The sequence below is a fragment of the Meleagris gallopavo genome, chromosome Z (assembly GCF_905368555.1).
Source record: "Meleagris gallopavo chromosome Z, MGAL_WU_HG_1.1, whole genome shotgun sequence".
Classification (NCBI taxonomy): domain Eukaryota; kingdom Metazoa; phylum Chordata; class Aves; order Galliformes; family Phasianidae; genus Meleagris; species Meleagris gallopavo.
In genome coordinates, this window is record NC_139435.1 from 74,111,552 (window position 1) to 74,127,467 (window position 15,916).

The 15,916-nt window shown below is 41.6% G+C and overlaps 1 protein-coding gene across 2 annotated transcripts in view; it reads right to left on the minus strand.

The window, feature by feature from the left end:
• Window positions 1–3,358: 3,358 nt before the first annotated feature.
• ZNF608 (zinc finger protein 608) overlaps window positions 3,359–15,916 on the minus strand; it is a 104,001-nt gene continuing 91,443 nt past the window's right edge. Inside the window, exons 10-11 of one of the 2 annotated variants that reach the window (XM_085214557.1) lie at window positions 15,879–15,911; window positions 3,359–15,295 (exon numbers count right to left, since the gene is read on the minus strand). In XM_085214557.1, coding sequence (XP_085070683.1) covers window positions 15,908–15,911 — 4 coding nt within the window. In that variant the 3' untranslated portion in view covers window positions 3,359–15,295; window positions 15,879–15,907. Of the gene's footprint in view, window positions 15,912–15,916 lie in introns of both variants that reach the window. The other variant, XM_085214555.1, reaches the window with a different exon arrangement.

Here is a 15,916-nt window from a genome sequence, read left to right on the forward strand (position 1 = left end):
CTACTCTATTTCTTAGGGCAGAATTGTTTCTTCCCCACACATGGAAGAATTTTCTATGCAGAAAATTAATTTATTCTTAAAGAAGATTTGAGTGCACTTAGCTCCGTGTGCTTGCCTGCACAAGATCTCCTGTTATGGCTAGAATTAATCTAGGAATCTATGGAAAAACAGGATATTAGCACCTACAGGTGTAAATGCTACTGTGTGATATGCCACACATAGGAAGAGTTACCCACATTTCCTGCACCTGAACTCAATATATATTTGGGCTGGGAAGATTTACCCACATTTCCTGCACTTGAAGTCAATATATATTTGGGCTGACTGCATTCTCTGAAGTAAGCACTGGAGCCTGGGCTAAGGTCAAGAAAAGTTAGAGTTTAATGCAGTTTGCAATACTGCTTCTCAGCTGATACTCAATAAACACACACATCTAATAAATTCCAGGATTATAGATGAGAGGACACACAGCCTGTATTCAAATTCTTGGCTCTGAATGCTCTGGATTTCTGATTTGGTTCATAACCTAAGCAGACTGTCAATGTCAGACTTCCTACGATCAGAATCTCATGTGAGCTGCAAATTCTGTTTCCTATCAAGATAGCAGGAATTTTATGAAAGTAGCAGTTCTGGAAAGATTTTTGCTTATTAGCTTTAAGATTACAGCTTATTAGCTTTTATCTTCTTTATACCATAGTCAAAGTTTGGGCAATGTACTTCAGTGTATTCTTCGGAGTGACTGAGAGAAGAATCTGTATATAACCAGCAGACTGGAAAAACTCAGCTCACTTTCCTACTTTGCTCCCTGGTGGGTTCACTTATATATGAAAAGTAGTAAAATGGCAGAGGAGATGCATGGTGTAGCATCTAACATTCCATTAGACAGAGCAATGGTCAGTCCCATGGGTGAAGTCTCTCACTGGGAAGGGAAGACTGTGCTCCTGATTCCTGTCCCTTCTGCTGGACATCAAAAGCAATGCTCAGGCTTTGGAGGGTGTAAATTTACAGTTAAAATCTTAGCTGGTCTTTGCAAAGTTCATGTCAGACACTCTGCAGAATCACAGTACTGAAATCACTTCAGCTCAAACTGGTGAAACCTGCTTTGCTTTAATTTTTAATTAGCTTTTAATGGCCCCCTCAGATGTCAGTACTCTGTTAGGAATGAACTTCCTTGCACATACTCTCTGCTCTAGCGCGTGTTGTACAACTACACCATTCAATCAGTTCTTAACAAATCATTTATAACTTGCAGGGTGACTTTTTTAGATCTAATCACTTAATCTGCAGAAATCTAATAAAAAAAAAAATTCTTAAATATTTATTCTAACTCCATGTGAATTACACTCGCATCCTGGTCCTATCCCATTCATTTGTAAGGACAAGACTTAAAACATGCTACTGCTGCTATCAAACTGATGCGTACACTTCCTTTGACTAGAAGTTACTGGTTTCGTGCAGTGTTGGTAAAGAAAGGCTGAAGGGAGATCTGACTGATGTCTGCAGCTACTTAGTGGGAGGATGTAGAAGAAGTGGATCCTAATCCTGCCCAAACCTGAAAAGAGGTAGGAGAGAAAACAGATATAAGGTGGTACATGGGAAACTTCAGCAAGGTGTGATAAAGACACACAGTTTTCACCATAAATGTGGTGAATCACTGGAGGAGAGAACAGGAGAGGTGCAGGATTTGCATCTTTTAAATTGTTTAAAACCCAAACGGATGCAGCCCTGAGAAACCTCCTTTGATCTTACTTGCCTCAGGTTGGGTGATTCTAGGAGCTCAACACTGAGGTGGGTTTAAGAACATACAGCTGTTGGTGCATGATTCTCACTTTCCTAAGTTGTCTGTCTTCTGTAAAGTGTTCTAAGACAGTTGTGTCCCACCTGCTCTGTTCTAGCTTGTGGAATAACTGCTTAAGGTATAGCACTGTTCACTGGAAACCAAGGTACAACTGTCCACAGGCGCATGAAGCTGAGCACAGTTTGTATGCCATAAAATGGCACAGGTGGTGGAGCAAATTGGAGACTGCAGCCAGGTTCTGTGATCCATAGTAGCTCCCTAGGCAACCTTAGATGTTGGTAACCCTTATGTGTACATGATGACTCTAAGAAAAACAATACCAGGATGGCGATTTGGTGGTGTCAAGGCACCAAAAAACTGTTACCTGCTATCCCTTGGCCAGGAGTCCATAATTTCTTGACAAAGTAGCATCCTTTAGGTAAACTTTGCTCATTATGCACTCAGTGTAACACCAAAACATGCCTCCATCCCAAAAGTTACTCACCTTTAATGTCCAACCACCCCCTCACTGAGCATGCACTCTGATTTTTTAGCCCATAACATTAAAAATGAGGAGGGAGAATTTTACATCAAGCAGAACAGGGGTATGTAATGAGCTCCTCCGGCAGAATAAGAAATAAAATGGCTTACGAGAGAGGGAATATTAGGGAAGACACTATTGTAGACAAGTTAGATGTGGACTGCTTCTTGGGATCAGTTGATGGGCTGAACCTCTCTTCCCTCAAGTAGGGAATCCTGTTGTGTAAGGCTCATACACTTGGCTATGCTGAGGATTCCTCTGGGAAATTTAGTAATCTCTAAAGAGCTTAATTTATAATTTAGTGTACTTGTGGCCAGGCTGCATCGCTCTTAGTTTTTTGCAACTGCTTTGCACTGTTTTTGGTTAACCTTGCCACCTGAGACACTTCGTAGGCAGTGAATTACTTATTGGCAATCTAAAAGAACCTTTAATTTCTTAATAATAAACTGCCTATTCTATAAACTAGCTGTGTGAGTTCTTCTTAGGCACGGGCAAAATTCCCTCATGGGTTTAGCTGTGTTAATTCTGATTGAATGCTGCCACAGCAATAAAAAAGTCCTGTTAGCTCACTGAATGCCACTAGATGAACTGGGCAGTGCACTACTAGTGAGTCAGAAATCATGATAGGTTGAATACTGAACACTACCAGATTTACAGTGCCAAATCAGATGTTACTCGAGTTAGTATGACACAGGCCTGTATGAAATCACATAACAGTTCACAGTACTAGATTGAAATGTTGAAGTGCTCATGGCTTCTCTTTCCTACTGTACGCAAACACAAAATGCTCTTCTGGATTTGGCTTCTGTGTACAGTTTCTGGCAGGAGAAATTCTGCCTTAGTTTGTCTTGACAGTCTTCCAGGGGATAAAATGGAAAACCAGCTCACAAACAATATTGTTTAGTGGGCTTTCCAAAAGGCTTTTGACAGAGATTTTCACTGTGTTGTGATTGAACCTCAACAGGGAGCTAAATAACGCAGCAACTCTCCCTATGAGGAATGAGGGAGAAAAATCAAAAAGGTAAAAGTGCAAGACCTCATAGGTTGACATAAAGACAGTTTACTAGGTAAAGCAAAAGCAATGTGCACAAGCAAAGCAAAATAAGGAATTAATTCACTACTTCCCATTGGCAGGCAGACGTTCAGCCACTTCCAGGAAAGCAGGGCTCATCACATGTAATGGTTTCTTGGGAATACAAACTCCGTTACTCCCAACATCCCACCCTCCCTCTTTATTTACTCTATATTTTATTGATGAGCATGACACTACATGGTATGGAATATCCCTTTGATCAATTGGGGTGTTCTCTCTCAGCTTCTTGTGTACCTCCAGTTCCTCACTGGCAGGATGGTGTGAGAAGCTGAAAAGTCCTTGGCTCTGTGTAAGTACTGCTTTGCAACAACTAAAATATTGTTGATTTATCCCCACTATTTTCAAAAACAAACAAGCAAAAAAGCATAAAATCAGCCTTTACAAAAAAAAAAAAGACTCAATTTCAGACAAAGCTATGACAGTGTCCACCCCTTATTCCATATCATTCACATCATGCTCATGTCCTACACTTTCCAATACATTCTCATTAGTTACAACCTTTCAGTTTGTACACAGATATCATTCCCTTAGTCTATGGATCATCCCTGTGAAATGTCCATAAAATGTCCACTGAGTTCTTTTAGTCCACGACTTAGCTTCTGTCTGTTTCGGTGGTTGCTCAGGACAGGAGAAGCAGTGTGTTGCATGGAGTTACTGGGTGCCAAAGACAATTCATGTTGAGTCACTGCTGTACTTGCACTGTTCCTTGTGAGGTTCATCTTCCATTGTTTCAAGTGGTTCCTGCTATAGAATTTCCTTATAACATGTAACTTAAATAAAGAGTTACAACAATTTAAAGATTTATTATTACTACTACGATCTCCACTCCTTGACTATTCAAATCAGGCCAAAGCATTTAACATTGCAAAGAACTCCTCTCCTTGTCCCTTCCAGTCCATTAACTACAATCCTTTCGAAGTGTACCTGCTCTGGTCATCCATTGACCATAGAACCTTCAGATACCTAGTGTATAATGTTCTTATCCACTGCGACAGATGCTTCAAAGCATTCTGGTATGACCATATCTACAGACATGAACAAGGTGCACCTGCTGTGCCGTAGCCACAGACACACTGAGATGTACGTGCTTCCATGTGGACTCATCCACAGGTCACAGTTCCTCTGACTCAAGCTCATACTGGAATCCCAGCCTGTCCAATACGGCAGCACAAGAAAAGCAGTGATACCCTATCCATTTGACAGCCCAGGCACATACTGTTACCAAATGTGCCCAGGCACAGCAAAGCACAGCAAAGCACTAAGGGAGCACAGCAAATGTCAGAAGCAAAAACAGTCACTAACAAGCACTGAACTCTAGCATACAATAAGGCTAGCAAGCCCCATGACAAGCACAGGAACCTGCCAATTAGCAGCTAAACAGCTATAACATCTCTACACTCCAATTAAAACTGTCATCACCTCAAACCTTTTGTGCCTTATACTGTGTTGGTTTAACTCAGCAGGCAGCTGCTACCCAGCCACTCCCTCACTCGCCCCAGGTGGGATGAGGGAGAGAATCAGAAAGGTAAAAGTGCAAGAACTCATCGGTTGAGATAAAGACAGGTTACTAGGTAAAACAAAAGCCACACAAAGCAAAATAAGGTATTCATTCACTACTTCCCATCAACAGGCAGATGTTCCAGGAAAGCAGGGCTCTTCACACATAGTGGTTTCTTGGGAAGACAAATGCTTCACTTTGAACACCTCCCCCATGATAGTTAGTGAGACATCCCTTCATCCAGTTTAGGTCAGCTGTCCTTGCTGTATCCCCTCCCTTCTCCTTGTGCATTCCCAGCTCCTGGCTGGCAGGGCAGCACCAGAAGCAGAAAAAAACCTTGGCTCTGTGCTACTACTGCTCTTCAATAAGTATATAACAAGTATTGTTGAGTTTGCAACATCACTTTTCACACAAATCCAAAATGCAGCATCACATGATCCTTCACAAAGAAAATTAATTCTGAAACCACGACACTATGTTTTTTAAGGAAACTCACCAGAATAAATGCACAAATAGACATGTAACTGGCTAAAACCCAGGAGGTAAAGGGTAGAAATAAATGGGAATTCTCACAATAGAAAGATGGATATTTGCCTCTACAACAGTAAATGATGTTCAGAGAAGGTTCAGAGAAGGATGACAAGAATGATTAAAAGACTCCATACAGAGGAGAAAAGGAAAAGAGGGAAAACAAAACAAAACAAAACAACAGCAAAAAAAAAAAAAAACAAACCCACAGCAATTAGTCTGGCTGTCGTCAGTGTGAAAAAAAGAGGACTTATGAGAAAACACATTTAAGTCTAAAGATCACAAGAGACACAGAGGGAAGGAGATGAGAGAAATTGTATGCGATGATTTCCAGTACAAGAATCCATGTTTGTCAAATAAAGGTAACAGGCATCACAGTCAGCAGATCTCCATGCAATGTGTAGTACATGTGGAAAGTCCATGGCAAGGAACACTGTGAATTCAGAAAGTTCACATTGCATCCAACGGAAAATGAGCTAGCACTCTGAATTCAAAGTTTGTACATTATTATGTAGAGAAAATTAATGAAGGTGAGAAAACTGTCAAAAGGTAGGAAAATACTGGCATAGATGGGCTTCTTCTTGCTCTTTCCCATGTATTTGCTTGTGGCTGCCTCAAGCTAACCAGGAGATGGTTTGTCTAATGCTTTTTGGTTTTTGCTTTGACTTCCTTCATCTGTCATGCAGCAAGGACTGCCAAGCAAACAGGTCCCCAGCATTCAGTGGACATGGTGCCACTCATCCAGGGCCACTGGCCTCCCAGAGCCTTAGTCAGCAGGATGGCTCCCAGCTGTCCTGCAGGCTACTGCACTTTATAGCTTTGCATCTTAATGCTAGGGTGACATCTCAGCAGACCTGAGGCAGCAGGAGAGGGAGACAACACCGCCTGAACATTTCTGCTGCAAATGCAGCTGCATTTTCAAGAGCATTTTCAAGAGCATTTAAGCACAGTTGCCAGATGTCTAACTACCTAACTACCCTGGCTTGCACTGTGATAGTACTTCCAGAAATCCATAAAATACCTATATCTACACCTTTTTTGGTGCTCAAATCCCCCCAGTGCACTGACCTCATGTTTTCCAAATGTAAAAGTAATTTGACTAGTTGGACTCCTACTTGACCTTGGTTGGCTTGAGGTCTACTCTGTCCACACAATGACAGGGCAAATGAAGACATATTAATCTGAAGTGAGAAGCACTTATTGTAGGTGGGAGCATGGTTCTTTGGAGAATGTTTCTGATCCCAAAGTTATGGACAGGCACAGCAATTTTAATATTAATACTATGTTTTAAATAACTGAGAAGCTGTGAGACTATCAATTCGTGGCCTAATAAACTATGAATTGCACTGTCCTATGACAGCTAAGGGACTGTAAACTATAATTTTTCACAGTTCTCTGATACGACAAAGCTAAAGTGTTAAATATTATTAAGAAGAAAACTGCTATGTATTTGGCTTTTGCCCTTAATGCAACAGAAGAGAAAGAAAGGAATAAGAAAAAGGCTGGGACAGGGCTTTGTCTTTAAGCACACCTTTGTAAGATTGAGCAGAGCCTGCTGTAAGCTTTGGAATGTGGGGTAAAATAATTTGAATGAGAATACTAAATCCTGACACTGAGCAAAAGAGCTTGGAAACACAAGATGCAGAGCAGGAGATATCATATTCATCGTGTACATACACTGAAGGTGACCAGATGATGACACATACACACGTCTACAGAACGGTTCCACTATTTTTCTCTCAGGAAGCTGTTTGTTACCAGACATGGCCATTCCTCTGATTGGCACATCCAGGATTCACTCCACCACCCTCGAAATTTTTTGCTTTCTTTGTGTTTTCTGATGTCAAGGGCTGTTAGCAAGCTCTCTGGCTCTTGATCCGGTGGAGAGATCCTGTTGTCCAATTACACTGCCCCAGTAGCTACAGGTTTCAGCTCTGGAAAAGATTGAGGCATGGAGGGAAATATCCCTTTGTCCATAATGCTCCTTTGGGTGTCTTTGGCATGCAGCGCCCAGTAGCTGTCTGCTTGGTGGATCACTCCAAGTGAATACTGAGTCTTCAGCAACATAGCAAAAGAGAGCATTGCACCAAAAACTTGGACCTATGTTCAGCCTTTGTGGTTGAAACCCCACTCTGGATGTACTCTTCTTGGCTCTATTTATTTAGCTGAAATTCATAAAACCCTCAGTGCATCAAGGATTGGACTATTTCCTCTTTTCTCTCTTCCAAGAGAAGCACTGTTCTACAAAAAGAAACAGCTTGCTTCTAAAAGTAAGTAGGCTATCAAAATAGCTAGTCACTGGGCAACAGAATTCTCCCTGTACAAAGCAGCTCATTTGCTTGGGTAGTTAAGTATGAAAATAGGTACGTGCCCATATTTGGAATTTTTGGCCTGCAGTCCTGAACTGAGCCCTTGTTCAACTCATATCAACTTCTGTTGTAAACAAAAACAACAACAAAAATCACTGCTGCCATCTCATAGTTAGCTAAGCTCAGTAAAGTGAAGCAGGCATCTTCTTAGTATTTCCTAACGCTGCACAGACATATGCATGAAAGGGAAAAAAGATCCCGAGAAGCCGTGCCAATCTCATTTGAACATTAGGTTATTCACTTTCCCAACTAATCAATAATTGTTATAATTAAAATTGATAGCTCCAAATAACATGACAGAGCACTGCTGCCAGCATATCATTGTGTACTTGGCTTGGGAAGATAGGCAGTAGCGTGGAACACTTATTTTCCAATTTGCTTTTAGCTGTGTGCAAATTGCTTTAGCTGTATCCAGCTGATTTAGACCTTGCCTAGAGGTACACTAGATTAATTGGGAGCCACACATTCATTGCTTACAGAATGGACTCTATAATTGGTGAAATTTGTTAGTGCCAGTTAGAAAATAACTATGTAGTTCTGCTTTTTAGTTGTCCTTTCATTACCCTTTCAGGAAAGGGGAAGAGCAATTATAACCTTTCAGACGATCAAGATTGCTTTTAAGTTATTATGTAAAACTGCCAGTGTGTCTACAGTCAATATATTATGCAAGCAAACATTAGTGTGAATATGGTATTGATTGTTTTTTTCAGGACTGAAAAGCTCTTCAGCATGCACAAGAGGGATTTTTTTTTTTTTGTCCTTGTTGTGACTGAAATTTAGATAACGAAACCATTATGTTGTTTCTACAGCTTTCAAAAATAAACCTTTCTTCTTTTCCTATGTCTGAACTAGCTTATTATAAAAGAGCAGAAATATTCGCTGCTGTTTGCTGGCACCCAGAAGCATTAAAAATAATGGCCATAGCTCTTCTTAAATCCAGACTCTCCTGTTCCTTATGTCATGTTAATAAAGCCACGTTAAACCTACAGCTAAACATATAAATACCTCTATAACAGACTAATTCGAGGTTATTCATTCTTGTGACAACTGACAGATCTAGGAGTCAAGAGTCTCTACCTGGGCTTATGTCAGTTTCCCACGTTATTCATGGCTTTAAACTTGTAAGAAAACAAATGAAATACAGCTACTTCTCTTTACTACAGCTGCGGTCTCTGGAGACATTCTGCACTGAACCTGTGGTGCAGAGTGCAGTGCAGTTGCACATATAGGGCCTGATGGAAGCCCCAGTCACCCCACTGCTGTGAGGGGAAAAGATGTGGTTACACTCACAGCTGCCTTTAGGCTGTTTGCCTTTTTGACTGTTTAGGACACACACAAGAGGAGAGCCTGACACAGCTGTCATTTACGTGTGATTAAAACATGTGCAGCCCTTCCTTTGCACATAACGTTTGAGTCCGTTGCAATTAAAATACAGACAGATGCTTCAAAGACCTACAGTTTTATAAGAACTTGTAAATAGCCATAGGAGAGACAGCCTCGTAGTGGCCTCATATAGGGAAATACTAAGAAGTTCACTAATTATTGAACATCTGAAATTCCAAATAGGTGAGAAAGCCACTAAAAACTTGTCTTTACTAGCTGCACTTGTCCCAGAATAACTTGTCCTGCAAGCCTCTTTTCCTTGGTGATTAGCTAGCAATTTACTCCTGATGATGTTAGAACAGGGAGAATTCAGCTGTTGATTCAAGAACGGCATCCAACCTTGATGCTATCATTGGGGACTAATGGAGAGTAAATACAACCACAAACAGTCTAGAAGGAGATGTGGGTATGTGAAAGGGCAAGTGGCAAAGTGGTCCCACACTGCTCTAAGCTGCCCTGATAAACCCCTCCCACTCCCCCCCTCCCAGAACCAATGCCATGCGCTTGCGTTACACTTATCCATCATCCACTGCAACGTGCTTGCTGTCATCCACACCATAAAGTGTTTCATCCTGTGGCCTTTGTCCTGCCACTGGGCACCACTGGAAAGAGCCTGGTTCTGTCGAATTCTGTGATAGGTAATACGAGAGTGTGATACAAATTTTGAAAACATATGAAAAACTGTCCCGAAGATTTCAGCTGGGATCCCCCTTATCTACGTTGCATGCTGTTTGAAAATGCAGCAGCCAAAATAAAAGATCTAGTAAGAACAAAACTATGATTTCCCACTGAGAAAAATACTCAAGATGGATTCTTATAATGTGTATCAGCCAATTAATGAGAAAAGATATAGGCCCTTCTTACTGATGGCTAGTAATTTAATACTGCCATTTCATGTGCCCCAAAAGAATATGAGAATTGACCTACTTAACAAGAAAACAGAGAACCAAAGCTTTCAATTTACTGCCACAACTGGGAGTGCAAATGGAGAAATACACCTCTGATTTGACGGATAGTCTCCTAGCTGACAATATTCTACTCTGCAATTATGTTCTCCTTCTCTATAGAACAGTAACTCCTGTCTTCACATGGCAGACAGAAGAGACCTGTCCTTGGTGTATAGCAGTTCAAAGATAAGAGAAATCACATTCTTTTGGAGATAGGGGAATTGCATATTAGAGATGTGACAAGCACAGTGCCTTCTATAGACTAAGTTGTCATGGCCATGCTTGAGCTTGCAGGCTACTTCATGCTTTATGCTGCTTCATCTTCTCTAAGTCGTTTGGACTCAGTAAGTTCCACCACTTGTGAAATAACAAACATTGTGTCTCTTGCTGCTGCAGACCTGTGATACTGAAGAAATCAAATTGTACCGATGGCAGCTCATGAGCCAGCAGCAACTTGTAAGCCTGCAGCAGCTGCCTGAGCATTCAGGACAGTCCGACTGGGTCTGAACACATACGTTCTGTGTTAGCTGTGGGAAGCCATCTGTCCAGCACCAGAGCTTTATGCACCAGAGCACTCCAATTCACAGTATCAGTGTTTTCTAACTACACCCTAGGTTGGTTAGTGACTTAGGTAGTGCCTTCTTCATTCTGCTTGGGTGATCTTGCTGGACCTGTGACTCTCCAAATCCTCCTGTTTCAGTAGAATTTAGCACTGGAATCTTTCGGGCAGATTCAGCAGTTTTTGGTTTGGTGATTTCTGTGTCAAAGTGTCCTGCTTGCCTAACCACCAGACAAGCCTTCAATAATTCCCTCCCCTCTCTGTATGTAACTCAAATGATCTACCTAGGTTTGGTAACAGCGGTGCTGCAGGGGTTCTGTGAGCATGGCTCAGCACTGCCCCATGTCAGATCAGAGCCAACCTCAACTGCTCCAGAAGAGACCCAGTGTTGCCAGAGCTGGGCCGAGAGCAGTGCTGGGTGCACTCTTGGACAGCAGGTTTAGGAAAGGAAAAATTGTCACTCAACAGCAGCTGGGAGAGAATGGCGAGATTTGTGAGGGAAGCAGCCCAGTGGGCCCTGAGGATGGGGCAGGAGGATGAGAGGTGCTCCAGACACTGAGCAGCAGCTCCCTGCAGCCCATGGACACTGCATGGAGCACATTTCCACATGTGGACACGGAGGAGCCCCTGATGCAGCCACGGATGTGGCCTGGAGGAGGTACAGCTGTGGGTACCACACAGGAGCAGCCCTGGGCTGGAGCTGCAGCCTGAGCAGAGCAGCCCATGGGGCAGCAGGAGGGCTGGGGGAGCAGTGCGTGAAGGGTGGCATGGTGCAGGAGCAGTGCTTGGAGAGCTGCTGCCCTGGGGGGCTTATGCAGGATCAGACTGGGAAGGATGGCATCTATGGAAGGGACCCACGTGCAGCAGGGGCAGAGGGGTGGAGAGGTGCAGGGATAGAGTGTTATCGGCTGACCACAGCAGCCACTGTCCCCTGTTCCTCTGTGGCATCTGTGGGGAGGTGAACAAAGAATATGCATGGGAAGACGGTAGTTTTACTTTGTTTGCTTTTTGTTTGCTTTTAGTTCTCATTGCTCTGGTTTGTTATTAGTTGGCAACAAATTACTTCAGTGTCTTACGCTATGCCTCTTTTGCCCAAGACGGTAATTGGAGAACAATCTCCCTGTCCTTATCCTTCAGCCTTTTTTAATATTTTTCCCTCTGCCCTTCTGAGGAAAGGGAATGAGAAAATGTCATGTTGGTGCTGAACTACTCATCAGTATTAAATTACCACAATACATAAAATGTAAAATGGCCATCTGACATCAGTAAGTCACAAGACATCTACAGAGGCTGAGGATTTTGGTAAATTCTCTATTAGAGGAAACCAGTTCATTTGAAAGTAGGAAGATCATTAAGGGGCTCAGCAGATACTCGAGGCAAAGCGTGGTATTAAATTGTTACATCCCAAAGCAAGGCATGAAAGATGTATTGTGTCACTGACATTTTAATGACCTTTCTGTCTGGAGCTCTGCTTAAAGATCAGCAGCTTGATGGGGCTTATCACTGCAAACACTTAAAACTGACCTGGAGACAGAAATAGGGAAAGGTGCGGAGAAAAGGAATTACAAAAGCCTTGCTCTGGCATGCAGAAGCAATGGAAAAGCAGAACTGTCAGGTCATCCTGCAGTCCATCTAGTCCTTGATCTACTTCCTTTTGCTGTCACCCGGGAAACACAGAGACCCAAAGGAAGAAGGTAGGCAGGTGTCTAAAGTGGCCAGCACAGCAGAATGAAGACTTATCAAGTAGAAACTGGTTCTGTTCAAGAAAGCTACTCAATCTCAGCACACGTAGTAAAGGCCAGCTCTTTTTAAAACTAAGTGCAAATTCTGTCCCTTTTAGTCATCCATGCTGCATGGGGGAGAGGAAATCTTCCCTTCCTCCCTCAAGTTATTTCTAGTGTCACATGGACAGAAGTTTTATAAAAGTGAGAAAATGCAAACTGCAGCAAGTACTGCCTAGGAGGTTCTCTAATCAGAAAACTCTGGAGCTATTTATCCTGCATCTCATTTCCACTCTTTCGACTTTCACTGGGCTAATTAAGAAAATATTAACAAGGGTTTGACTGAAGCACATTTCCTGCATGCTCTTCCATTAGAAACAGTTCCAAACCAAGTCTTGCAGCAGCAAACTGCACGTCCTTGGTTCACCACATTCAAGTTGGGGCAGGGGCTCCTTGGGATTGTCCTGGTCCCATCCATCCTCTCTAGCCAAGGACTGCAACCATTTACTCTACCTGTCAAGATATATACCTTGAAATTTGTGTTTAAACAGGCTTTCAGAGAATTGTTGCTTCCTCAGTTCTTTTTTCATTGGGCGCTGCTATACTACTCAATTTCACAAGCAACCCTGAAGCATTATGCTGAAAACTACAAACAAGCACAGTTCTACATCAGCAAATTCAAACGATGGAAATCACATAACTAACACACACCATTATACCACCTCAAAATACTTCACAAAGCTGCTGAAAATACTATGTTGCTATTGAAACAGAACTAGTTATCACCTTGATCTATAGCAATTCATCTGTCTATAATAACATCTGCTTTCAAAGTCCCCAGAGCACTTCTCTACGACATTACAGTGGATAACAAGTTTTCTGCAAGATAAATATTGTCAAGTGGCTAGTAATAATTAGCTGTGCAAAATCCTTGAGTTTGCTCATTTATCAGCCCAGATAAGAAGTTTAAGAGTTGAGAACACTATTTAGCTGATTGCAATTACTAAGAGTCACTATAAGGATTTTAATGGTTTCCTACAACCATCAAACTACCTTAAAATGGTTAAGAAGTTGAAAAATAGTGTCTTTGAAAAGCTTTCCCCTCCCTCAGAATAAACAGACTCAACTGCTAAAAGACACTGGATAGGTCAGAAAGGACTTTCTGTGCACTCTGGTAAGTCAGAAGGTCTCTGGATCAATAAAGGTGTCCTGAAACTGAGATGAAAAACACATACAGGTTATTAGACTTCTTTTGTTTTCCAGTTTCTATGAAAAACAGACTTTCTAAATCTCGTGCTCTAAAGAAAGGGGTGAAGAACATAACAAAAATGACCTGGGGTTTTTCTACTTCAAACTGAAGCAGATAGCTTATGCTGCTTCTGAGAGTCAAATGTGACTTCTCTTGAATGATATCCTCATGCATTTCTCAGTAAAAGTAACAAGCAGGACTTGCTCAAAAACAAAAGAAAACAAAACAAAGCAAAATGCTAAAACTTTGTGAAGTTAGGAAATGCTGATGTAAGTAAAACCATCAAGAAAAATCATAGTTCATAGTGATTTTACAGAGAGATGATACAGAAAGCTACATAAAAGATTAAAACTGAAACAGATGAAGAAAACAGTTTTCTTTCTAGCGAAAAGCAAAGCTGGTTCATTAAGTAATGACTGTATACCTCCATTTCTCTCTGATTCAAAGAGTTACACTGTCAAATTGCTTCTATGGGCTTGATATTTTTTCTAGTTCTTGGGGCATTAGATGGTTCCTTTTAAAACTGTAATGTCTTTTGTTAGTTATGTTAAGCTCCTTGTTAATAATGGTCTGCTCTAGCTACTCAGGACATCTTACACTATGATCTATGCTATGTTAAAATCATCCATTACTATTATTCAGAAGGAGCTATAAATAAGACTTGTTCTGTACGAAGGTGAAGCGGTACATATTCTATCCACAACACTTCAGGCTGAAGAGAAATAGGATGCATTAACACAGCATAAGATATATTTAAAAACACAGCTCAGAAAGGGAGGGTGATAAAAGGAAAGAGGCAGAGAAATAATCAAGGGTTGAGTTCATAAATCTACATGGGTTTTTAGCTATACAAACAGGAAGACTGAATTTGGATGGCATTGAATGGACGAAAGCTTGAGAGCTTATTAAGTAATCAAGTAGAGAGAAGAATAGGAGAGAGATATGAAAGAGCAAGAGAGCATGGCAAACCATTATTTAGAGTGATATTCTGAGGCAGAATGATGAGGACAGTACATTTGTTAGCTGTGATCAAACAGTGGCAAGATTGTGATGCCAGAAGGAAATAAGCACTAGATTTCTTGCATGATTCTTTCACCCTCCATGATAACAGCCAGGCTGAAGAACTGCAGAAATGCACTTCTGGAGCTCTTTTTCATGCCAGTTTTTGTACTATCAGCAGTACATGGTACATTCTAGTACCATGTGTTCTCTCATCTCACATCTACTGAAGGCACATGCACTGCCAGCATTTATCGCAGACTTATGACCCAATGATTACATCCAAGGAACACACCCTTCAGAAGCAAGGGATGGAGGAGACAGCACAAAATTCTGTAAGTTCTTAGGTGTTCCCCAAGGCCACGTACAAAACTGGAAAAATGTTTCTCTTGGGCCCCATTTTCAATAGTCTAGCTAGGACAGCCATCCAATTGTCTTTTAGATCTCCATCCTATTTCAGCCTCTAGAATTGCAAGACTGATCAAAAGCAACAACAAAAGAAAACAACCTACCGCCTCTCGATTCACATCTGTTTTTTTCCCAGTGCAAGCATCACAGGCAATAGCTCCCTGGCTGGGCTTTGTGGGTTGGTGTGGTGGGCTCCCACTGACGAGATCTTTCATTCCTCTAGCTGCATGGCATGGACAGATTAGAAACTCAGAGAAGTAAGTGTAATAACAAAGCCCTGGTTCACCACTAAGAGATGTCTAGCAACATTTTGATGAAAGGCAGAGTAGCTTCATTGATAGTAGCTGCTGTAAGAGCAGAGTAGTAGGGTTGTTAGTTGCAAGTCACAAGGAGTGCAAGCCCTGCCCATGGACAACAAGGTACAGGTACATCTGCACCACACTGCTTCAGATGCCCCTTGCCAGCTATCAGCTTCTGCAGCTCTTAATTTGTAAACTGCCTTCCTCATATCATATTACTGCTTAATTCTGCTCATCATTTGGATATACAGGGATTAGATGATTACAGCAGTTGCATGTCAAGCTTGGACATGTAGCTGAACAGCTTTTGGCTTTGAGGAGTACTGAACCAGTTACATAGCCTTTAAGGAAGTGGCAAGCATTAAATCAAAAGGAAAGTTACGAAGATAGAGGGAAAAAATTAACCTTAGTGGAGGAAGACAACAAATGGCAATGCCCATAAGCCTCTCTTACAGATTTCAAGGATATAATAAAGCCATAACATTAAATCTTTTAGCTGCTGCTTACCCTGTATCAATCAGAGTAATTCATTCCAGTTACCTACA